The 25,808-nt window shown below is 40.8% G+C and overlaps 3 protein-coding genes and 1 long non-coding RNA gene across 5 annotated transcripts; 3 read left to right on the top strand and 1 right to left on the bottom strand.

Moving 5' to 3' along the window:
* Window positions 1–839: 839 nt before the first annotated feature.
* Window positions 840–7,529, top strand: LOC113027251 (kinesin-like protein KIF1B). The gene is made up of 5 exons (XM_026176872.1): window positions 840–919; window positions 3,838–3,946; window positions 4,065–4,131; window positions 4,279–4,363; window positions 7,414–7,529. Exons 1-5 carry the CDS (start codon window positions 895–897, stop codon window positions 7,527–7,529), a joined length of 402 nt encoding a protein of 133 aa, XP_026032657.1. The 5' UTR covers window positions 840–894.
* Window positions 7,530–8,246: 717 nt separating this feature from the next.
* On the top strand, window positions 8,247–9,887 carry LOC113027249 (kinesin-like protein KIF1B). The gene is made up of 6 exons (XM_026176870.1): window positions 8,247–8,258; window positions 9,138–9,242; window positions 9,341–9,474; window positions 9,575–9,636; window positions 9,677–9,693; window positions 9,852–9,887. Exons 1-6 carry the CDS (start codon window positions 8,247–8,249, stop codon window positions 9,885–9,887), a joined length of 366 nt encoding a protein of 121 aa, XP_026032655.1.
* A 1,268-nt stretch (window positions 9,888–11,155) lies between these two features.
* Window positions 11,156–11,924, top strand: LOC113027360 (uncharacterized). Of its 2 annotated transcripts, none has more exons than XR_003273031.1 (3): window positions 11,156–11,364; window positions 11,435–11,540; window positions 11,706–11,924. It is a non-coding gene; the product is annotated as an uncharacterized LOC113027360 (long non-coding RNA). The 2 variants fall into 2 exon arrangements; XR_003273032.1 differs by having other exon boundaries at window positions 11,633–11,924.
* Window positions 11,925–15,470: 3,546 nt separating this feature from the next.
* LOC113027242 (probable E3 ubiquitin-protein ligase HERC3) lies at window positions 15,471–25,244 on the bottom strand. The gene is made up of 23 exons (XM_026176862.1): window positions 25,028–25,244; window positions 24,820–24,940; window positions 24,619–24,695; window positions 24,270–24,491; window positions 24,019–24,110; window positions 23,325–23,455; window positions 22,999–23,123; window positions 22,251–22,309; window positions 22,005–22,123; window positions 21,834–21,893; window positions 21,635–21,740; window positions 21,323–21,521; window positions 19,333–19,481; window positions 19,109–19,216; window positions 18,881–18,979; window positions 18,299–18,454; window positions 18,062–18,202; window positions 17,778–17,947; window positions 17,519–17,582; window positions 17,359–17,429; window positions 17,079–17,262; window positions 16,873–16,972; window positions 15,471–15,688 (listed from the first exon to the last, which is right to left on the bottom strand). The coding sequence occupies exons 1-23, from the start codon at window positions 25,242–25,244 to the stop codon at window positions 15,471–15,473; spliced, it is 2,988 nt and encodes a 995-aa protein (XP_026032647.1).
* Between the last annotated feature and the right edge of the window lie 564 nt (window positions 25,245–25,808).

Here is a 25,808-nt window from a genome sequence, read left to right as displayed (position 1 = left end):
CACTGCGGCCCATCCCAGCGTGCATTAAGGGGACTGCCGGGAAGAAGAGCACAAAACCTTCATATACGGCAGCTCCGCACCAGACTCCATTAATCAAAACTATAGTTACACCCATAAATCGACTGATTGGGTGAAAAAAAAAAAGAAAAGAAAAAAAAGACGCAAACATATAAAATGACTTGTGTATAACCAAAGTTATAATATAAACGTTCTCAGTACTTCACGATAGAGAAAAGTTTTAAGACGTCGTAGCAAAAAAACAAAACAATGATAGAAATCAGATCACCACAGAAGCATTCAAAAAATGATTGAACGAATCGCGACTCTCACTAACAGTTCCAGGTGCTGGACTGTTTGAAGGCCCCACTTTGGATCACGTGAAGGACATTCAGTTTTTTGTTGCAAACTGTTTACAGAAAACGCACTATTGTCACACCACAGTGAGCCAGTTGCATGAACAGCAGCCTAATCAGACTTCTGTAGAGTCTCAGTTTTTTTGGAGTCTGCTTCTTGTGTCCAACAGGAAGAATTCTGTCCATAAACAAAGGATTTTAAAATGTACCATTTCTTTTTTTTCTTTTTACTTTTGTAAAGTAACCTAAAATTATTATTGCCTCAAAGGGATTTATACTCTGAGCTATGTTTTTTTTTGTATTTTAAAAGCAGCCAACGAATTGTTAATGCATGATTAAAGTGAATTGGATTGGAAGGAGGCGTTGTTGGTAAATCTGCTAACTTTGTGGTGGAGGCTGTTGGACACAATGTTGGTACAAGGGGGGTCCTGAAAGCATGTACTGATTAGCTTCAGTTTCTTCTCTGAAGTTGCTCTGTTTCTCTTCAGATGTCTCTCAGACCAAGATTGAATGTGATGACAAGGGTGATGGATGGTGTGACATGTGCTGCTGGCCCACAGAACCAGGTGAGTATGCTGTCCATGTGCTCTGCAACAATGAGGACATCCAACACTCTCAGTTAAGATTAGTTTTCATGATTGTTGCTTCAAGGCCTGAGATTATGGTGGTGGGCTTGTGATGGACACACTTTTCATGGCTGAAACCTCTCCTGTAGAGGCTAAGCCTAGGCTTGAAGCCACTGGGGTGTTCGTTGGCGACGCGATGTCACTGGTATGCATGAAGTTATTAAACTTGATACAGTCCAATAACTTCATCCTTACTCATCTTGTCGCTAATTACGTGTGTCTACCTTAAATATCTTCACAAACTCAAAATGTGACCTCAAGCACCAAACGCTTGCTGCAGTTCTTGGTGTCAGAGGTGACACACAAGGTATCAGGTTTTCGCTGCAATTACTTTTTCATATAGGACCAAGTATGTTTGGATAGCGTTTTGCCCTTGAAAACTGCCGTTTAATATTAGACATTCTGTTATGTGAACGGCTGTGTGCAGGCAGGAAAAGGACCCAAAGGCAACAAAACTAGGAATACAAAATACTAGTGATGGCCCGCTTGAAGCTGAAGCTCCGGTGTGTGTCAAAAAAATCAACACACTGCTTCAGAAGCACTGTGTCGAAGCTTGATTCGTTTGGCCAGAGTCACGTGATCAGTGACGTCCGAAGCTTCATTTAGAACCTAACTGCTTCGGTGTCTGATTCAATGGTTTATAAGGAAATGAATCATTCGTGGGATTTGTGGAGCGTTTTGATGGTGACAGATAGCAAACCACTGATATTTCTACTGAGAGATTTGGAGCCAGCGAGGAATAGAGGGGGTTCTGTTGTGTGGGAGAATTTTGAGTTGATTTTTGTCAATCGGGTGGGTTTTCCAGCTTTGTGTTCTGGCCGTTTGCTTTTGTTTTGTGCCTGTTTATTATATCTGAAAACGGGAAAAAGGTGAAATGTCAAAAATCTGCTTCCATAATATAAATATCATTAAATAACTTTAGAAAAACTTCCACTTGACTCTTTACATGTAATATTGTAAAAATATATATTTTATTGTTTAATTAATCTGAAAATGTTAGTCTGCCAAATGTGCAGCAATTGGATTTATTTATTCTCTTTATCTGATAGTTTGTGGGGCCCAGGTAGACTGTATAACTGCATCTCTACCAGTTTCTCTGCACTCCAGCCTCCTCTGTGCCATGTGAAGGGGTTTCCCTTAAGGCAGGAGAAATTATCTCCATGAAAAGGAACAGGTTCGGCCATCGCAGAGTGAAACAAATTCTCTTCTTAAATAAAAATGAAAAAGGGCTACTTTAAATGCATCATGTTTTTAATTTGCAAGTTCATAAGCATTTTCCTTTTCCATCTCACAATCAATTCTCCCCCCAGGTCAAAAATATGTCTGGGGAAATTTCCCTAATATAATATTATTTATAAATATACCCGTCTAGCGGTTAATTGCATAAGTGCATGGAGACAGGACCTCACAGCGGAAGCATACTCCATAATGTGTTGTACATTATCATATGTATATTATATGTAATGTGGTATTTTTCAATTATTTTATTTACCAACATCAAGAAGTCACAAGCAAAGAAAGACCACACAATGGTGCATGTTTAAACAAGGAGAGTTTACTGGTCAAAATTATTTATTAAACAAATAAACCACATTTTTTTAACCACCCAAAAATACACGTTTAAAGCAACACCGCGGCCCAATATCAGACAGAACTCCACTCTGTCAAGTGGGCAATCATTATGAAGCAACTGGTTTTATTTTGTGGATTCAAGCTGCTCTTAATATTTGTGGCCACCAGATGTCACCAGAGAGGACTGTGTTGAAAAGCTTTGAGTAATGAACCATTTTTCAACACAAGCTTCAGAAAGATTCATTTGGCCATCACTACAAAATACACTTACGCAGACAGAACACACAGCTAGATGGCTCACAGCACAAACACAGGGAAACACAGGGCTTAAATACACAGAGGGAGCAATCAGGGAATGGGTAACAGGAAGGAAACACAGCTAGGGCAAATCAGGCCTAACGAGACAAAGGAAGCAAAACCAGACGCATTTACATGAGACACCGACTTTCAAAGTAAAACAGGAAACAAAACACAGAGACGCGAACTTGACAAGGGGATACAGCTGACAGGGGAGACAGAGCAACTAGAGAACACAGAGACATAAACCATAAGACAGAACTCAAAGAAACCAAAGACTGGAAATGATCAATAATATAATAAACTCAAAACCCTGGGTCAACGACCCAGGCATCCTAACACGTTCTTGTCTAATGTTATAAATGTATTGATCTGAAACGTGTAAGTGTGACAAATATGGAATAAGATACGAAAGCAGAAAGGAGGCAAATACTTGTTCACAGCGCTATAGTCTGTAAATGGTCTTCTTTTGGCTATAGTAGATCTTTTACTTGTTCATTTTTTAATTGTTTGTTAAAATTGTTTTTTTCGATCATATTGAGTATAGAGGAATGCAACTGTGAGCTTTAGCGATTAGGCCGTTTCAACAGGACCATGAGGACCTGATGTGTGAGACAGCAGGGTGCTGCCACTGGTGTTGTAATGTGTGATTTAGTTCCTCCTAACATTTCAGTTTGCTTCCAGTATCTATCCTCTGTGATTACTGGCTCTTTAGACAGATTTAATAGAAGTGTGTGAGCTATTGGCTCAGTATAAAGGGTCAGTAGTGTTTTCATCTCACCTATCCATCCTCCTTTTAGTCACCCAAAGCATGTAGTAAATACTCCTCACTTTTATTCATCTTCTCTTAAATTCAGACAAATTCCAGCTTGATAACATTGAGCTTGTGTGTGTGTGTGTGTGTGTGTGTGTGTGTGTGTGTGTGTGTGTGTGTGTGTGTGTGTGTGTGTGTGTGTGTGTGCGTGCGTGCGTGTGTGTGTGTGTGGCAGTTGCAGCCACCAAGTTGAACACCATCACCAAATCCAACCTGGGTCAGTGTGTCAGCAAGTACGACCTGCTGGTCTGGTTTGAGATCAGCGAGCTGGAGCCCACTGGAGAGTGAGTATCCACCTGGAGTGTTATATTCACGCACAAGCTTTAAAGGAACCATAAAAATTATCTCCACGAAGAATATTATAAGTTGGGATGTTGTGTCACCTCCTCCCTCCATGCACAGGTACATCCCAGCCATCGTGGATCACAGTGGAGGCCTGCCCTGTCATGGTACCTACCTGCTGCACCAGGTACAGGATTGGTGCACATGTTGTTTTCTTATTACTCGCACAGTGGTAACTGCTTCCTTTGTACACAGTTGAATATCTTCTTTTAAAGCGTAATGTTGCTCTAGCTGTGCTCACTGTGATCCTGAGCTCCTGTTATGTTTGCTGCAGGAGATCCAGCGGAGGATCAGAGTGACCCTCATCCACGAGAAGGGCAGCGAGCTCCATTGGAAAGATGTTCATGAGGTGGTTGTAGGTGAGCAGCCTACAGAAAACAAAAACCCCAAAGCACAGAAACAATGTTTTATAGTGTTTGTGTGCTTTTGATAGAGGAAGACAGGACAGAACATCATTAAAGGGATTTGACTTTGTGAGATCACACTGAAAACGCACCACTCGGTTCAGCTGCTGACTCTGAAGCCAACAGGCTCTTGAGTGTGGATGATTGTGTTGGTACTGGATGCTGTGATAAAACAGCTGTTCTGATCTGTCTTCATTCATGCCTGTCGTTATTGAGCCTCCTATTCAATTCAATTCATTTTATTTATATAGCGCCAAATCACAACATAAGTCGCCTCAAGGCGCTTCATAGATACAGAGAAAAACCCAACAATCATATGACCCCCTATGAGCAAGCACTTTGGCAACAGTGGGAAGGAAAAACTCCCTTTTAACAGGAAGAAACCTCCGGCAGAACCAGGCTCAGGGAGGGGCGGCCATCTGCTGCGACCGGTTGGGGTGAGAGAAGGAAGACAGGATAAAAGACATGCTGTGGAAGAGAGACAGAGGTTAATAACATATATGATTCAATGCAGAGAGGTCTGTTAATACATAGTGAGTGAGAAAGGTGACTGGAAAGGAAAAACTCAATGCATCATGGGAATCCCCCGGCAGCCTACGTCTATTGCAGCATAACTAAGGGAGGATTCAGGGTCACCTGGTCCAGCCCTAACTATATGCTTTAGCAAAAAGGAAAGTTTTAAGCCTAATCTTGAAAGTAGAGATAGTGTCTGTCTCCTGAATCCAAACTGGAAGCTGGTTCCACAGAAGAGGGGCCTGAAAACTGAAGGTTCTCCCTCCCATTCTACTTTTAAATACTCTAGGAACAACAAGTAGGCCTGCAGTGCGAGAGCGAAGTGCTCTAATAGGGTGATATGGTACTACAAGGTCATTAAGATAAGATGGGGCCTGATTATTTAAGACCTTGTATGTGAGGAGCAGGATTTTGAATTCAATTCTGGATTTAACAGGAAGCCAATGAAGGGAAGCCAAAACAGGAGAAATATGCTCTCTCTTTCTAGTCCCTGTCAGGACTCTTGCTGCAGCATTTTGGATTAGCTGAAGGCTTTTCAGTGAGTTTTTTGGACATCCTGATAATAATGAATTACAGTAGTCCAGCCTGGAAGTAATAAATGCATGAACTAGTTTTTCAGCGTCACTCTGAGACAGGATATTTCTAATTTTAGAGATGTTGCGCAAATGGAAGAAAGCAGTCTTACATATTTGTTTAATATGTGCATTGAAAGACATGTCCTGGTCAAAAATGACTCCAAGGTTCCTCACAGTGTTACTGGAGGCCAAGGTAATGCCATCCAGAGTAAGAATCTGGTTAGCTACCATATTTCTAGGCTTTTCAGGGCCGAGTACAATAACCTCAGTTTTATCTGAATTAAGAAGCAGAAAGTTAGCGGCCATCCAGGTCTTTATGTCTTTAAGACATTCCTGCAGTTTAACTAATTGGTGTGTATTATCTGGCTTCATAGATAGATAGAGCTGGGTGTCATCTGCATAGCAGTGAAAATCTATGCTATGTCTTCTAATGATACTGCCTAAGGGAAGCATGTATAATGTAAACAGAATTGGTCCTAGCACTGAACCCTGTGGAACTCCATAATTAACCTCAGTGTGTGAAGAGGACTCTCCATTTACATGCACAAATTGGAGTCTATTAGATAGATATGATACAAACCACTGCAGTGCAGTACCTGTAATATCTACAGCATGTTCTAATCGCTCTAATAGGATATTATGGTCGACAGTATCGAATGCTGCACTAAGGTCTAGCAGGACAAGCACAGAGATGAGTCCACTGTCAGAGGCCATAAGAAGATCTTTTATAACCTTCACTAAAGCTGTTTCTGTGCTGTGATGAGCTCTTAAACCTGACTGAAACTCTTCAAATAAACCATTCCTCTGCAGATAATCTGTTAGCTGTTTGACAACTACTCTTTCAAGGATTTTTGATATGAAAGGAAGGTTGGAGATTGGCCTATAATTAGCTGAGACTGCTGGGTCTAGAGATGGCTTTTTGAGTAAAGGTTTAACTACAGCCAGCTTGAAGGCCTGTGGTACATAGCTGATCATTAGAGATAGGTTGATCATATTTAAGATCGAAGAATTAATTAATGGCAGGACTTCTTTGAGCAGTTTTGTAGGAATGGGGTCTAAAAGACACGTTGATGGTTTGGAGGAAGTAATTATTGAAGTTAACTCAGGAAGATCAATTAGAGAAAAAGAGTCTAACTTAACATCAATGGTACTAAGAGTAGCTGTAGATAATATTACATCTGTGGGATGATTACTGGTAATTTTTTCTCTAATGATAAAAATTTTATTTGTGAAGAAGTTCATGAAGTCATTACTAGTTAACATTAAAGGGATTGTTGGCTCAAAAGAGCTCTGACTTTTTGTCAGCCTGGCTACAGTGCTGAAGAGAAACCTGGGGTTGTTCTTATTTTCTTCAATCAGTGATGAATAGTAAGATGTTCTGGCTTTGTGGAGGGCTTTCTTATAAAGCAACAAACTATTTCTCCAGGCTAAATGATGATCCTCTAAATTTGTGACACGCCATTTCCTCTCCAGATTACGAGTCATCTGCTTTAGGCTACGTGTTTGAGAATTATACCACGGAGTCAGGTACTTCTGATTTGAGACCTTAGTTTTCACAGGAGCTATAGTATCCAGAGTCGTACGTAGTGAGGAGGTGAAATTATTAACAAGATAATCGACCTCTGTTGGAGTAGCGTTCAGATAGCTGCTCTGCTCTATGTTGGTACAGGGCATTGAAGATGATAACAGTGGGTGGATTATATTCTTAAACTTAGTTACAGCGCTTTCAGAAAGACATCTACTTTGATAAAGTCTACTCTCCACCGCTGTGTAATCAATTACTGTAAATGTAAATGTAAACTCCAAACCAGTAAAAGCGATATTTGGAGGCAGCACCCTTTTTAGTACTTTGCTGTATTTGTTTGTGATTGTGTGACACTGAACCACAGTGCTATGTATATCCTCTGTAACACTCAGACGTTCCCAGATCAATGTTTCCCCCTCAGCTGTTTCTCACTATAGAGTCTTTCCTCAGTAACAATGAGGCCAATGAGGCACCAGCAGAGCATATCTGGCTCTCAGTCTGTGGCTGATAGTGCCCCCTGCTGTTAATAACAGGAACAGTGTAACTTTGTATGGAGCTCATAGTGCTGGTCTTAAGATTGCTGCTTCAAGGCAGTAATTTGTATCCATGTGTGCTGTCTATTCTGAGCATATGCAGTTATGTGAGCTCTCTGGATTTATGTATCAGGACATAATTAAAAAAAATCAGGTCCTTAGTAGGTCTTAATATGAGGTAAATGCAACCTCAGATGAACAACACATAACACTTTATACCAGGTCATTATTTATTTAACACACACTGAGCTGAAATTCAGATGTTTCAAAAACTAAGTACATCCAAGACTATTTCCATAATTATTTAAGAGGGTCAGTATTAGCCAAGTGCTAATCAAGTGCACTAGATCATCAGTAAGTGTAACCACTACTGTCAGTTTGCTGGTGTGGCGTATTCAGGTAAGTGGTAACATACTGAGGAGGAGAGAAGCAGTTGTTGATACCCATGAATGTGGGAAGGCTTTGAAGTCGATCATTTTGCAGCAAGAAAATTTATTCGCAAGTTAAAAAAATCAAAGACTGTTTCCAATCTTACCAGGAGTGGACGTCCCAGAAAATTCACCCCAGACATCTGAGGCTCTACAGGCATGCTAAATGTTGGAGTTCATGGCAGTGCAATTAGAAACAGACTCAACAAATATGGCCTGTTTGGAAAGACTTCCAGGAGAAACCATTTTCCCTCTAAATACAACATGGCAGCATGGGTTAGGTTTGCAAAGTTGAAAAGCTAAGCCCTAATGCACAGCTTCAACATTGGTGAAAACCAAACACGGCATATCAGCAAAAACACCTCATACCAACGGTTTTGCTCGGGTGATGATTATTTGGGCTTTTTTTGCTGCCAAAGAAGCTGCAAAGTGTCCAGGTCACTGAGTGAGCCATGAAGTATTCTAGAGTCAAAGAGATCATCGTTGGGTCAGTGACTCCAGAGCGCAGCAGCAAAGCAACAACAGAGTGGTGCTGCAGTGGCTCAAAGTTGAGACTTCAACATAATTGAACGTTAAGAAAGCTGTGAATGAATAAATATCTGCAAACTTCAATGAACCGAAGAAACATTGTAAAGACAAACGGGCCAGAAATCCGTCCACACTGCTGTGAAACACTAATAAAAAATGATTACCTCAAGCTTTTGCTGCTAAAGTTGGTTCTATCAGCTGCTGAATCACAGGATGTACTTGGTTATAGTCATTTGTGCATTTTGGGTTGCTTTAAATAAATAATGATGTGTTGTAATCATCCAGATCTAGAACCTTAAACTGCTTTTTCACGTGTCTGTAAATGAATTTCTTTCTTATCATTGGTGTCGGCTGACACTTGACACTCTGTGGCTTCTGATTTGTCTGTTGTCAAGGTCTCACCTCAGTGTGATTCCTCACGTTTTGTCATGATTAAAGGATGAATGTGAACACAGCTTCAGTCACTGTGTTCACTTCCTGATATGTCAGAACTGCGCTCACGTCACTCACTTTTTTTAACAACATGACACACTGCTGTAAACAGAGACCCTGTAATGTTAGCACCAAGTAGGACTTCATAAAAAATAATGCTGTCAAGCTAACTTTTGCTCTTTCTGTCTTTTTCAGGACTTTGAGGCAGTGTGGGACAGCTCCCTGCACAACTCCCTCCTGCTCAACCGCGTCACTCCCTATGGAGAGAAGATCTACATGACCTTATCTGCGTATCTGGAGGTCAGCCGCTGCTCCGCCGTGTTGTACCTGTTTGTACGTGTTTTTAAGTCTCTTGATGTCATCGTGTCTAACACACACCCTTTATCTCCTCTCTGCAGCTGGACCATTGCATCCAGCCTGCCATTATCACCAAAGACATCTGCACGGTCTTTTACTCCCGAGACGCCAAGATTTCCCCACCCCGTTCTCTCAAGAACCTCTTTGGGACTGGATACTCCAAAACTCCTGACTGGTAAATCTGGGCTGCTGCACTGTGGCCATCTCTGTTTCACAATCAAAGATATCTGCCCTGTTACAAAGTTTCCTTGTTCAAAACTTCTGCTTCATTATAGCAACCGAGTGACTGGGATCTACGAGCTGAGCTTGTGTAAGACGTCTGACACTGGAAGCCCAGGTGAGCAGACATGAAACATGAGGGCTCATGTCCTGAGCAGGGATGCAGAGGAGGACGGTCCTGGACACATCATGTTATTTGTCTCCTGAAATGAGTTTCATTCTATTTTTTATTATTTTTTGTTGTTGTTGGTTTTTTATTAAATTAAGATGCTTGCATGATAATTTCCCCCAGGGATCAATAAAGTATTCTGATTCTGATTCTGATACCTGCAGCAGTCCTCAGGAGAAGACCAGGTTTGCTCAGTTTAAAACAAAAAACAAAAATGAACCAAATCAGCCAGCTTACATTTGAAACCATGAAGGAAAAATCTACAGTTATCTCCAAGTGACGTGTTAGTTTACGCTCTGCTGCCTAAACCATAGCTGCTAATAGATTTATAGGGTATTTTTCTTCTGGCAGTGAATTTACATCAGGCTGAACCGTCTGTGAAACAAAAACTCAAAGTGGGAATGAACTTTGACAGGAGGGCCATGCCTGATTTCCTCTGTCATCCACGTCATACTTAGATCCTCCTCAATCTGTGTACATACGCCACCTCTAAACCGCCGATAGTGCCAGTGTCAGTTAGTGAGTCAGTAAAATACTCATGCATTTGTGTTAACATAAAAACTGCAGACTAACTAGAGACAAACAAGCGAGGATCGCTTCATATCTCAGCAGTTTAAAAAACAAACAATGACCGATTGTTCCTGCAGGAGTAGATTCGGGCCCCTTTTTGCTTTTTCATCCCAAGGAATAAAAACAGGGTTACAAGGAGAGGAGGAGGACTAGGAGGATGAAAACGAACTAAAGAGAGAACTTGATTTGTACATGCGGTCTGTTCTGGGATCAGTGTGTGTCACGGACCCGGTTCCAGGGACTCGGGGTCCGTGTGCAGTATGGACTTGTTGTTGTTGTTATTATTATTATTATTATTATTATTATTATATTATATGTATGTGTTCTGTGCTTCTGCTGTCCTGTGTCCATGCTTGTGTTTTGGCAGGTGTGTGGGTGCAGTCATGGCAGGCACTTTCAGCTCTGGTGAGTGTGGCCTTGCCAGCTACCGGTCACACCCAGGAATCTCCACACATACCTGGTGTCATGGTCCTGAGTCTGAGGACTCGATGTTTTGTGTTTCTTTATATTCTTCTATATACTTGTTTATTCTGCCTTGTCTTTTGTTTAGGTTTGCTATGTGTTAGTGTGCTTGTTTCATGCCTGCCTGTGTTCCCTCTGTCTGTCCATGGTGTCACTGTGTCTGCTCGTGAGTCTGCCTGCCAAGTTCAGTGTCCGTTCTGGTTCTGTCTGTTAGTTTCCTGTTTTATTCTGAAAGTTCATGTCTCATATCAATGTGTTCAGTTTTACCTTTCTCCTGTCTCGTTAGCCTAATTTCTCCCAGCTGTGTCTCCCTCCTGTTGCTCATTTCCTAATTACTCCCCTGTGTATTTAAGCCCTGTGTTTTCCTGTGCTCCCTGTCGTGTCGTACCCTCATGCTGTGTGTTTCTACCTGTAGCTCCCTGTGTGTTTTGTTAGAGTCTTCCCAGTTTAGATTTTGTTGTTTTTTGTGTTCAGCAATAAAAGCTGCCATTTTGAGTTTCGTCCTGTCTCCAGTGAGTTTGCGTTTCGGTCCAATTCCTGCCGGCACACAGCCGTACTATGACACCTGGCGCCGATCTAGCTTCATCAGAGGAGCTTCAAAACAGTGTGGCTGAGAGCTCCTCGACGCTGGATCATTGACTTCCCGTCAGTCTCGGTTTATGTGCAAGGTCTGGCGTCAGGTGTTGTACTCACGGCTGCCTTTGTGTTTCCCCAGGAGGAATTGTGGAGACCAGGAAGCAGCACACGGACAGTACACAGGGAACGGGCACGGAGCACGGGTTAAAGGAGAAGACACGGAACAGGAGTCGGGATCGCACAAGGTATTTATTGTTGCTTGGATTTACACCACTGTAAATAAACGCACTGCCTTCATCATCAAGTCCTGCATTTTGGGTCCTCATTCCTCTGACAGCTTCTGAAGTCGTTCAAAGTTGCTTAGCCCTTTGAACGACTTCAGAAGCTGTCTTTTTTATGTTTGTCTTCAGAGTTTAGGAACTGTTTGCCTGTCAAACCATGGACCATGAGCATGGAGCGGGAGTCAGGAGCACGTTCACCAAAACCACTTCTTTCCTTCTGTTTCACGATTGTTCACATTTCTCACTGTAAATAAACACACCGACTCTGATGGGAAAATCCTGCATTTGGTCCCGGTTCTTGCCACACATCTTGACATAAGTAATAAACACTTTGATTTAGAAACTGCATTTTGTGTTCACTTGTGTTATCATTATCTAATATTTAAATTTGTTTAATGATCTGAAACAGTTTTTCACATCACTGTACGTACGTAGAAGTTCTACTCAAACTCTATGAACAGAATCATTCTAACAATGTGAACCAAGCTGTCACTGCATCTGTACTAATACTCAGTTTGTAAGTACAGACATGATGCCTCATGCTACAAAACAACCCTAAGAGATGCGGTTAATATATTGACCAGTTGGGTAAACTTGTCAACACTGTTCTTCAGAGGATAAAGTGCTGGTGCTATGCTCCACCACCAGACTTGCACACAATGTTGCAGAGATGTGCCAAGCAGGAAAGCACAAGAGCCTTAAGGCTAGTTCCAGAACTTTCTTTTTTTAAAATTGTAATTCTAACAATCATTTTATTAAAATACAGATGAATCACTGACTTGTGATGCTATTGTTTCTGTTTCTTCAGTCATATCTCCTCCTGTTTTCCTGCTTTAGTGATGCAGGCGTCTCTCTTACACCATCATCACTTCCTCCACTTCACCTTGAGGATCCGAAGATCCATAATTGGCCTACCTGGGGTTGAAAGTCTCGATAAATGCACGGCGTTTCAGCGGGTACACCGGCTTCCGCGAGTGTGGCGCTTATTTTGAGCGATGAAAAAATAATAAATAATTTTATTTTTATATTTCAATATCACAATAATCTTCCAATGTAGAACTACAAGTTGAAAAAAGAACTAACATAAATAAAATACACTTCAGTTAAATACTTTTAACTTATTTTCCCAAGCCACGCGGAGCCGCTCTATACGGACTAAAGAGCCGCAGGTTGCCGACCCCTGCCCTAACCCATCCAAATCATTGAAATTGAAATTTCCTTGCTATTAAATATTCCATAGTCAGCTGTTAGTGATATTAAAACAAAGTGGAAGTAATTGGAAATGACAGCTAATCAGCTGATTCTAAGGCTCATAGTGCACTTAAGTCACCAATATCTGCAGTCTGCTATTGTTACAGATGTCCAAACTTCATTGGTTTCCATGGCTGAGCAGCTGCATCCCAGCCTTACATTGACAAACACAATGCAAAGCGTCAGATGGAGTGATTTAAGCATCTCAACACGGGACTCTAAAGCAGTGGAGATGTGTTTACTGGAGTGACGAATCACACTTCTCTGACTGGCAATCCGATGGATGTGTCAGGGTTTGGTGGTTGCCAGAAGTACTTGTCTGACTGCACTGTGCCAAGTGTAAAGTGTGGTGGAGGGGCGGTTATGGTGTGGGGCTGTTTATCAGGAGTTGGGTTCGCCCCCTTAGTGCAGATGAAAGGAACTCTTAATGCTTCAGCATATCAAGACAATTTCATGCTTCCAGTTTGGGGATGGCCACTTTCTGTTCCAACATGGCTGGGCACCAGTGCACAAAACAAGGTCCATAAAGACATGGAAGAGCGAGTTTGGTGTAGAAGAACTGGACTAGCCTGCACAGAGTCCTGACCTCACCCTGATAGAACATCTTTGGGATGAATTAGAGCAGCAACTATGAGCCAGGCCTTCTCCTCCAACATCAGTGTCTGACACCACAAATGCACTTCTGGAAGAATAGTCAAAAAATTCCCATAAACACACCTAAACCTTGTGGAAAGCTTTCCCAGAAGAGTCGAAGCAGTTATAGCTGTGAAGGGTGGGCTGACTATTATATTATACTATCATACAAAGGTCTGGATTAAGACTGAGATGTGACTCAAGTTCATATTTGTGTTAAAGCAGCCGACTGAATGCTTTTGACAGTATGCAGTACACAGTTATTGTGCTACAGGACAGCTGTGAAACTACAGCCTGTGTCTGTTTGGCTGAATGTACCTGTTTGAACTTTTCCCAGTCATGCACGTCCTGGCCGACCAGCACTCCCTGCAGCTCCTCTGGTCGAAACAGCCTCACCAAATCCTGCTCACACACCAGGAAGAAGCCTCGCTTGAACTCCTGGAACACACTCTCCACTGATGTGTTGAAGGCATGATTCACATAGGCCTCCACAAACTCCTTCCTGTTTAGGAGGGAAAATGTTAAATTAGCAAATATTTCACAGAGACAAAGGTGCTGCAGATGAACCTCACAAACACTTCATGTTTTATATGCTTACTTATTTTGACTTGTCAGTGGCTTTCCAGGAGTTTGAGGATCCAGGTCAACATATGTTCCATCCCAGTTTATCTGTAAATTAGTTATAAATCAGATGAGTTTAGCTGCAAAACCTGAGAATGAGACAGATTACTGATCATCTTCTATAGTAAAACACATACCCAAAAGTCCATGTAGAGATTATCCAGAACATCATCTTCATAGTTTAAGATGGTCTGCAGACTCCTTTAAAGAAATTAAAACAAAAAGTTGTATCAAAAGAAGTTCAACTATGTACATTTTACAGCAGCCACAAGTTACTGTAACTTTTGACACACCACAACTTAAAATACATCCATCCATACATTTTCTTCTGCTTGTCCGGGGCCAGGCTGTGGGACCAGCAGCAGCATGTGTTACTGAAATGAAATGGATACTTACAGTCCTACAGTCGGGCTGAACTCCTTCATATCCTCCAGTGTCGGCTCTAAACTGAGTAGCTTCTTGAACAGAACCAGTGGGAATGGTAAGTGTATGATACACTGGTTGTACAAGGCCAAGCCACACAGTAGTCCAAACAGGAAGAAGTTTCTCTTGCTCTCCTCTGTTGCCTGCATTAATAAAAATTCACTTTGGTTTATTTTTGGTTCATTATTGCTTATCGTTTAAATTTGAATCTTTTAACCAATTTTATACAGTTGGTGGGTTCAGTTTTAAAGTCTTACATTGGAGGGAAACCATGCCAGGGTTTTGGAGTCATAGCGTGGGCAACGGCCTGAGATACTAATATTATCAAATAAAATCTGCACTTTATTTAAAGTAGAAATCATAATCATGTGAAGGAAACCTCAGACTGCAGTGTTCAGTGATTTATTGACACCAGGTAAGCAATGTTTAGTGTAAAACACACATTTTTATTGTTCAAACACATAACCAATGTTACATTTGTTAAATATTTATAACTGGTAATAATCCAACCCCACTAGGATTAAATAACACACAAAGAATAAAGTGATAAATAATACAGAAGTGATACTTTAGATTGTATTACACATAGTCAGATGTTTATAACAAGTAATAAATTATTCTGTTCATCTTTGTCTGAGCATAAAAATTAGATTTGATTCATTGGAATAATTTAAATTATTGGATAAATTATGACATATTAAGAAACGTTAGATAATTCTAAAGTGCCTTATGATACTGATGCTGTTACACAGCCATCTTATGTAGGAATGTTGAATTTTAAAAAAAAAAGAAATCTTACAAAGTCAAGTTGTGCATTTTCTATAGTGTAATATTATTGTAATACACAGTGTTAATTATCCTGAGGTACCACAGGAAAAAAAAGTTCCAAGAGTAAAAATAAATCTCATCCCTCCTCCTCAGCACAGACACAGTGCACGCTCCTTTAGAGCTGCATACGATCCACCATCACAGTGTGAATTCAGTATCTGCTAGCAGGGCCTCTGTCAGTCTGTCTCGCAGGATCTCCTTAGTTGAGTAAAAAGGCAGATACAGAATAGAGTGACATGTCAGGGCTTCAGGGAAGTGCTGATTACAGGTGCCGCTCTGAATTTGCTTAACCTGAACCTTCATCTTGACCTGGTCGATGCCAAGAATAGGAGCTCTCCTGTAACCAGTCAGGAACCCTGAAGAATAGCAGTGGAAGGAAAATCTTATTACAAACTTAGTGTAACAAATCTTGTTACAATAAGTACATAGGGTTTCTTCTGACCTAGCCACTTCATTCAAATAGACTAGAATGGTTACAGTACAGAACAGAATAGAACAGACTGTAAGCAGAAACGTAAAACTGTTTACAAGATGAGTTTAAATAAATTCAATCTGGTTAGTTGGTAATCAATATCAGTGTTTTGTGACACTGCTAATCAACATCCAAAAGATTCTCAGAATGTATCAAGAAGATGGAGCTGCTCATCATTTTCGTACAGTCTTTGTAAGGCAGTCTTTTTTCATGTTTGTCTCACTTTTATGTAAACTAGTAAATACACAGTTTTTAAATGATGATTTCATTTTTGAGGGAAAAAATTATTCAGACCTACCTGACCCCTATGTGACTGCCCACGAATCCCTTGGCAGCAAGAACTTTGATCAAGTGTTTATGCACTAACTGGCTGCTAGGGTCTTGGCATCTAGGACCCAGAGTTTTGTCTTTTTACAGCATTTTGTGATTTGTTTCTTTGCATTCACAACCCTGCGTTTTGGTTTCACATCTAGTTCTCTTCATTATATATTGTATTTCTTGTGTCCCTCATGTTCCTGTGTCTGAGCTGGTCTATTTGTTTGTCTTGTATCCCTTTGTGTCAAGTTAGTTGTGATTCCTCAGTGTTTATCTGTTTGATTTTGAGAGCCTTAGTTTTCCTCTTAGTTTAGTGTTTCTAGTTTTACACCTTCTTTATTTGCTTATCTGGGTTCTGTTTCCAGTTAAAGTTTGTTGTATTCTAGCTTTCTTTTTAGTTATCGTGCTTCCCCTGTGTTTAGTTACTCGCTTTATGACTTTTTTCATTTTTGTTAGTCCTTTGCCTTGTTTGCACTGTGTCTAGTTTAGATTCCCTTGTCTCTTCCTGCTGTGTCTATGAGCTGTTTTCCCCTTTTCTAAATACCTTGTGTAGAAATTGTCTGGATCTTCCCACGGTCCTTTGTCATGTCTGTTTTAGATCATGTCAAAGATTTAACTTTGACTATGAAGCAGGCAAATACTTTTACACAGCACTGTACATAACACAAGTCCTTAATATTGCCCACATTTTAATAACATATCACAGGGAAGATTTCAACAGTGAAAAGCTGTAGAAATTTGTCAAGTACTTACGAAGGAAATCTTTCCTCTGCTCTTCAGTTAGTTCGTCAAACACCTCCCAAAACATCTTTATGGTGGAATGGCGAACATGCTCCAACTCATAAACTGTGTTCTGTAGACAGTGAAAATTATTTTTTTGCAAATGAGTTGATAAAGTCAGGCACATATACAGTACACAGGTATTCTGTTGCAGCCTGTGTCTGTTTGGCTGAATGTACCTGTTTGAACTTTTCCCAGTCATACACGTCCTGGCCGACCAGCACTCCCTGCAGCTCCTCTGGTCGAAACAGCCTCACCAAATCCTGCTCACACACCAGGAAGAAGCCTCGCTTGAACTCCTGGAACACACTCTCCACTGATGTGTTGAAGGCATGATTCACATAGGCCTCCACAAACTCCTTCCTGTTTAGGAGGGAAAATGTTAAATTAGCAAATATTTCACAGAGACAAAGGTGCTGCAGATGAACCTCACAAGCACGTCATGTTTTATATGCTTACTTATTTTGACTTGTCAGTGGCTTTCCAGGAGTTTGAGGATCCAGGTCAACATATGTTCCATCCCAGTTTATCTGTAAATTAGTTATAAATCAGATGAGTTTAGCTGCAAAACCCGAGAATGAGACAGATTACTGATCATCTTCTATAGTAAAACACATACCCAAAAGTCCATGTAGAGATTATCCAGAACATCATCTTCATAGTTTAAGATAGTCTGCAGACTCCTTTAAAGAAATTAAAACAAAAAGTTGTATCAAAAGAAGTTCAACTCTGTACATTTTACAGCAGCCACAAGTTACTGTAACTTTTGACACACCACAACTTAAAATACATCCATCCATACATTTTCTTCTGCTTGTCCGGGGCCAGGCTGTGGGACCAGCAGCAGCATGTGTTACTGAAATGAAATGGATACTTACAGTCCAACAGTCGGGCTGAACTCCTTCATATCCTCCAGTGTCGGCTCTAAACTGAGTAGCTTCTTGAACAGAACCAGTGGGAATGGTAAGTGTATGATACACTGGTTGTACAAGGCCAAGCCACACAGTAGTCCAAACAGGAAGAAGTTTCTCTTGCTCTCCTCTGTTGCCTGCATTAATAAAAGTTCACTTTGGTTTATTTTTGGTTCATTATTGCTTATCGTTTAAATTTGAATCTTTTAACCAATTTTATACAGTTGGTGGGTTCAGTTTTAAAGTCTTACATTGGAGGGAAACCATGCCAGGGTTTTGGAGTCATTGAGCATGAACATCCCAGATTCTTCTGACACCATTTTAAGAAACAGGTGGTGAAAAAGGTCTCGTTTGTAGACATCTTTGATGTTTGGATCCTCATCAAAATGGACCTGAGAAATATAAATATTAGAGATGCTTCTGGAAAGAACAGTTGCAGAAGAATGGCTATGCATTAATCATCAGGTGAAAATCAATCAAATATTCACCACAAGTGGCTTCTTGAAGTCGCTGTGAGCAGCAGCTGCCAGCTCTCTGAAGGTGCTTTTGAAAAGTGATGCGCGCTGCAGGTGCAGTTTAAAAAATTTGGGTTTTGACTGGGAAATCCATCCGTATTGAAAATCAAAAACCATCTGTGGAGGCGCCTGCTGTTCATTCAAAACAAAGTATCATGATTTTAAAATAAATTCTCTATCTAAATTCCAATTGTGATATATATAAGGCAGCTGGTGAACCAAGTGAGCTAGACTGGCTCTTGCTTCTGTTCTGAGGTTCTGAAACTGACGCCTGCCTGAACTGTGAGTGAAAAGAGTGCTGAGAGAACTAAAACAAATAAAACAACAAAATGTTGGACTCTTCTGCACCACTGAGGGCAGCTGCTGATTTATGATTGTATTCTGTTAGTTTATTTTCTGTTGTGACTCCTTTGTTTTTTATAGATGGTTGTTTTGTCTGTTATATAAAACTGCTGAATAGTGTAGCTTTAAAGTGCGATCACTAATACACACTAATGCAGACTGGAAAATTACAAATTCTGCTATTGTTTTCCTGTAACAGGGTGGTGAAGTTACCTGAGTGAATGCAGAATTCATGTCAAAAACCAGTTTCTTTGATTTCAGATCCATCACAAATGGGTACTTGCAAAGAATCACAGGCAGATCATCTGCATTCTGGAAAAACAAAGAAACAACCCACATAAACAGTTAGTGAGCTTAACAGTGTGTTAACATGAATGAGTCATTTGGTGGGTTGACTGCCATCTTAGCAGGTTCAACGTACTTGTTGTCAGCTGACCTCACCTTGAGTTTTGACTTTGTTCGCCAACGTTTGAGATCCTCCTTTAGAAACATCTGGCTAAGCTCGAGGCAAAAAGTTGTTTCTGGGATTTTCTTGTTTATCTCATTGGTCTTAAAACAAGAAGTGGTAGTATTTGTTATACTGGCTGTGTGAAAATCCAACTTTTTTTGTTGAAAAGCTGAGCAGTAATACATTTAATTAAATTTTGATAATTTGTGATACTGACATAGTACATATGCTGGAGGATTAGCAGTACGTTTCTGGCTTGAGCGTCGCAAGAAACAGACTTAAAGATTGGAATCCACGAGTGGGCCGTCTTCCACACCTGAACATATCTGATCATGTCGGAGGGTGACAGTGAGGACCACCATTCCCCTGAGGATGACAAAGTTACAGTCAGCTCTTCACTGGCTGATATCATGGATTAAGAAGTCTAGAGTGTTCGTTAGAATAAAATGCTATCATTTAATACATTGATGCATTTAAACAGTATATACTAATCCAATAAATACACTTTTAATAGACGTGCTGAAGATTTTAAAGTTGTTAAAGTCTGCCTAAATACACTCAACAAAAATATAAACGCAACACCTTTGTTACTGCTCCCATTCCCCATGGGATAGACGTAGAGACCTAAAATTCATTCCAGATACACAATATAACCATCACTCCCAAACAGTGGTCACAAATCAGTCCAAATGTGTGGTAGTGGGCACATCTGCTATATTGAGATAATCCATCCCACCTCACAGGTGTGCCACATCAGGATGCTGATCTGACATCATGAGTAGTGCACAGGTGTACCTCAGACTGCCCACAACAAAAGGCCACCCTGGAATGTGCAGTTTTGTCTCACAGCAAAATGCCACAGATGCCACAAGCAATGAGGGAGCGTGCAATTGGCATGCTGACAGCAGGAATGTCAACCAGATCTGTCGCCCGTGCATTGAATGTTCATTTCTCAACCATAAGCCGTCTCCACAGGCGTTTCAGAGAATATGGCAGCACATCCAACCGGCCTCACAACCGCAGACCTCGTGTAACCACACCAGCCCAGGACCTCCACATCCAGCAGGTTCACCTCCAAGATCGTCTGAGACCAGCCACCCAGACAGCTGCTGGAACAATTGGTTTGCACAACCAAACAATTTCTGCACCAACTGTCAGAAACCGTCTCAGGGACGCTCAACTGCATGCCCGTCGTCCTCATCGGGGTCTTGACCTGACTCCAGCTCGTCGCCGTAACAGACTTGTGTGGGCAAATGCTCACATCCGATGGCGTCTGGCACGTTGGAGAGGTGTGCGCTTCACGGATGAATCATGGTTCACATTGTTCAGGGCAGATGGCAGCTGAGAATGTCCCAGTTCTTGCATGGCCAGCATACTCACCGGACATGTCACCCATTGAGCATGTTCGGGATGTGCTTGACCGGCGTATACGACAGCGTGTACCAGTTCCCACGAATATCCAACAACCTCGCACAGCCATTGAAGTGGAGTGGACCAACATTCCACAGGCCACAATTGACAATCTGATAGACTCCATGCGACAATGTGTTGCACTGCATGAGGCAAATGGTGGTCACACCAGATACTGACTGGTTCTGGGTCCCCAGACCCCCAATAGCGCAAAAAACTGCACATTCCAGGGTGGCCTTTTGTTGTGGGCAGTCTGAGGTACACCTGTGCACTACTCATGATGTCAGATCAGCATCCTGATGTGGCACACCTGTGAGGTGGGATGGATTATCTCAATATAGCAGATGTGCCCACTACCACACATTTGGACTGATTTGTGACCACTGTTTGGGAGGGATGGTTATATTGTGTATCTGGAATGAATTTTAGGTCTCTACGTCCATCCCATGGGGAATGGGAGCAGTAACAAAGGTGTTGCGTTTATATTTTTGTTGAGTGTATATGCCTGAACAACAGACTTTAAAATTGCTTTAAAAACAATTAAATTACATTAAATAATAATTGAGTTGTGACATAATTATGAGCTCTAAATTGCAAAGCTTCAGCAAGGTTTTGGACTAATTCCTCAGATTTGTTAAATTAGTTGTTAGTTTAGTGTTTTTTGCATAGGTGAGATTGTGTTATGGGAAATGCATTAACTGCTTTGAGAACTGTTGGAGTTGGATAGAATGATGTTGATGTGAGAACTGCACTAAAGTCGGGACAGTCAGTAAGCAAAATAGTAGGTGTCATCGTACCTAAAATCTGGACGCTTTCATTGGGGAGTCGTTGCATGGTAGCAGCAACTGCATCAGCAAGCCTTTTGCTCTGTTGCCATCTGCATTTCTGTATGCATGCATGCAGAAGTTCATTGAGAAGCAGGAAGATCCTCAATCCTTCCACTCCCACAGGGTTCATATCAACAGATGGAAGCAGCTGCAGAACAGCAGTCTCAGCCTGCTGATGCAACTTGTTATTAATTAAAGGTTTAATTAAAGTCCACTTCTTACTTTTTTAGTTAATTACTCATCAGGTTACAAACGTGTGTTAGTCACATTCCAGTTCAATACCTCTGCAAAAACAACATCTTGCATCACCAGCTTCTCAAAACTTTGCCGTGCAAGTGACAAGTCCAAACCGGAGTACGTTGGTGAAGTTTGGAAATGTTTATCTTTGCTGACATGAAGAAAATGACAAATGTGTATCTTCAAATGTTGAATTCAACAGATATAAAGAAGTCATGATCATGCTCATAAATGGTGTTCTTACCTCCTGTCAAGAAAGCTTTGATTCATACAGGATGGAGATGTGAGCATCCTGTGAATTTCCCTGCGAAGAGTTCATGAGGTTAGTCAGTAACACTAAGACTACAGTGTACATGCTGTGCAGCAAACCAGTTACAAACAACAACAATAACAGCTGCTTTTGTGTTAGACTTACTCTTTTAGATTTTTCCACAGCTTTGGATTATATGCAGAGACCCATTTGTCAATCATGTTATCAATAGAGTGTTCTGTCACCTTGTTCTTTGTGCCACTGCCTGACTCGTGATCAGCGCCCTGTGAAAGAAGCAAAGGTTCATGTTTGGTTTAGACACATGACCTCACAAGTAGATATAACTGGTAAAGCCATGTTTACATCCTCCCACAGGTATCCTTACTGCACTGTATACATTTGTGCTGGTACCTCATTAGGCGTGCGTGTTGCAAATGAAGTGTTTCCTCCTGCATAGATGTTAGAAATGTCTAGAATAAAAACAGATGAGAAATTATCTACCTAAGAGTCAACTGTACTGTATGGGATGGTTTTTCAGTTCCAGAAAGAAATATAAGATATAGCGACTTGCTCTTACAGTGGGCTTAATTTGTGACATTTAGTCAATAAACCTTTTTGTTGTTAACTGTGGTTAACTTGGTTATTTGGATCAAATTCAGGTCCAGTTTTATTTGCTTAAATTTTTTTTTCATCAGCACTTTAAAAACATACAGCAGAAAACCTAAAACCTGCCGTGAGTTCATGACATTTATTTTTTGGATTATTTTAAGTTTTCCAGTATTTGATGCGTGGCCAAACATTTTGTCTATGATTATATTCAAGCCCTTATAGTCAGAATTACAAATTATTTTAAACTAAGGCTTTACCCAATTATCTGTTGGGCTATTGGCTCATCCGTGTTACACCTGCAGCAAGTGCAAAGCCCAACAGTGCAGCTCCTCACTGGTTTCAGAAGACTCAGTACCTCTGAGTAGCACTTTTTATTGTTGCATAGTGAATATATGTGTGTGTGTCTTTGTCAGGTTTATAACCTCTATCTATACAGTTGGATGTGACACACCTTAATTATTACTCTAACAATAAAATTATTTAATTGTTACTGTTAGTTTTGTGTAATTGTAAATTGAATCGACTCTTCTGTTCAGATAAATGTATTTACCATGTGGCAGTTGCACAGGTAGTGGCACTGATGCCTGAGTCTCTTCTCCACGTCCCAGCTGCCCTTGTTCATTACACCCAAACGAGTACACCTTCTTGGATTCTGTCAGTACCAGTATGTGGTAGCTGATTGAGAAAAGAGTGCATGAAAAGGAAAGTCCACAATGTAAAACATGCTTTTTCAAAGGTTTTAAACATCTGTGTTGTTGGTGGACCTCAGTATGATCACTCTGAAGATATAAGACAGAAGTTGAAGTTTCCTGTTTGCTCAGCAGTAAACGCTTTTCTTTTTCAATTATTTATGATATAATAATAATTAAATGTTACCTTCCACATGCAACCTTTGTGACCTTTGCCCCCCAGAGCTCTGCAACAAGCCGAGGACGCTGTTCATTTTGTAACGAGTTGTGGCCAAGCTGTCCATATTGACCAGAGCCAAATGTAAACACTGCACCGTCCTGAGAACCAGACAACAGTTCATATTAATTTTTTCCATGTACATATAGTTATCTCAGGAGTTTGTGGAAAAGCAATTAGAAGCCAAAGAATAAGAAACAAAAAGGCGCTTTCATAATTAATGCAAAATGATCAATGATGGCATGAAAGTACTGGAATTTCTTTCAAATTAAAAAACAGACAAATAAAATAAACCTCAATATAAATAACTGGAGTCAACTTTAAACAAAAAAAAATAAAAAAGAACACAGATTGAGTGTATATCAAATATCATGCATTCATCTATTATTTCCTCCTGTAAAGCAACCTTCAAATTAAAGCGTAAAGTAATTTGAAAGATGCGCAAAGAAAACAAAAAACAAAGATTATGGAAATAAACATGGAAACAACGACAAAGACCACAACTGAAATACTGAGTTCAACACTTCACACAACAAAATACATCTTCTGACATCTATCAATGTTTTAATCACAGCTCATTTAAATCATAGTCAGCATTTAATTGTTTCTCTGCTTGTTCTGGTGGTACAATTTTATGTGAGCCTGTTAACTGTTGTTGACTCACCTTTGTCAGAGCAGCAGTGTGGTCCTTCCCACAGGAAATGGAAACAGTTTTCTTCATGTTTAGGTAATGAACCGGAGTCGGTGTATGTCTGTCTACGAGAAAAACAAAATACTGAATATTGCATGTATATTTTGATACCTGCACCTTGAGTACATATACATCAGATTCCTTCTGGGAACCACACTTCAGTGCAATATTGACAGATATTGACAGATACTGAGAGTGAGAGATTTAAACTTTCGTTGTAGTACCTTGTGTGTCACCCAGTCCAAGCTGTCCACAGTCATTTCTGCCCCAGCTAAACACTCCTCCAGAGACAGAGAGGGCGAAGCTCTGCTCTCCACCTGCAGCGACCTGGACCACTGGGATCGCTGACAAAGATCTGACATGCTGGGGTGAATTCACGTATTGCTCGTTTGTGCCCAGACCCAGCTGCCCCCTGGAGTCCTGGCCCCAAGTATACAACTGACCATCTGTGAGGAAAATCAACATAATACTTTTCTATCATATTAAACCCCTAAATCCACTAAACCTGTGAAAAGGATTAGTTTTCATTCAGGTTCACAAGCCTTTTCTTGCTTACTACATACTTCACGCTACCTTTTGTCAAAACGACTGTATGCTGGCTCCCACAAGTCACCTGAGACACCTGTTTGTTGCGCAGTGCTTCTGGTGTGCTGACAGAACACATGCAAGAAGTGATCAAACTCTTCTGTGCTTACAACGGCAGGTTATTGTGAATTCAACTGGAAATTGAAGGACGATCCCTTAAAAGCTGAAGCTGCAAATCTTTGACCTCACCTGGGACTGAAAGGAGGGCGAGCTTGATCCACACAAAAAACGATGCCGCTTTCAGACAGAATCCTCACCACATCTTCACCACAACTCACAGCCTCAATCTTCTCTTCGCATTTCACAATCTCTGCAGATTTACACACAGAGCAGGTCATAGTGGATCAACACAGGCAGAGAAGTGAAATTGAGACAGAGACATAAAGCTGATACTCACTCTGTTTCCCTCTCACTCTTCCCTCATCTTGGCTCTCAACTGTGTGAATGATGTAAACATCCCCATTTCTTTTAATGAAGGCAAGCAGTCTGTGACCTGCTGAAAGATCTGTGACTTGAAAGCTGAGGTTTAAAGAGCGTACTCCATCAGCAGGTGAAATATTTGAGGGTCTTTTCAAGCGAAAGCCCTGCTGCCAGTCCTCTCCCCATGAAAACATGATGCTAAAATGACTGTGCAGTACAAGCAGCTGCTTTTTATGACTCAGGTGGAAGTATGAAACGAAACCTGACTGGTTTATTGAGCAAAGTCAGCTGTGAGAAAACAAAACTTACAAACAATAAAAACACCACACCTAGTGAGTCACTGGCACGTGGTTTATTACCTTAGCTGGAAAACCAAAAACGAAACTGGAGTTGACGTGTGCAGATTTTGCATGACAGCAACATATTTACCTATACTGAGCAAGTCATTCGCATGAGTCACGAAGTTACTCTGCATTTGGTGTTTTCTGAAGGAGGTGTGGCTTTTACCCTAAATAACAAGAAAATGCGTGAGGATGTTAAATGTTAAGTATACCAGGTGTGCAAGATATCATTTATCCTTATCCTTATTTTCTGTCATACATACCATCACAATGATGGATGCTCATATTTAACATGACCTAAGATTCAGACAATGGTGTCATTATACGTACAAGTAATCGGTGTGAGCTAAAAGCTTGTAAGTACTTTGTTCCAGACTGTTTCTTTAAACTCTTGGCTCTGTATGATGTCAGTGAGAC

Source organism: Astatotilapia calliptera, chromosome 7, assembly GCF_900246225.1.
Source record: "Astatotilapia calliptera chromosome 7, fAstCal1.2, whole genome shotgun sequence".
Classification (NCBI taxonomy): Eukaryota; Metazoa; Chordata; class Actinopteri; order Cichliformes; family Cichlidae; genus Astatotilapia; species Astatotilapia calliptera.
This window is presented reverse-complemented; position numbering and strand designations above follow the sequence as displayed.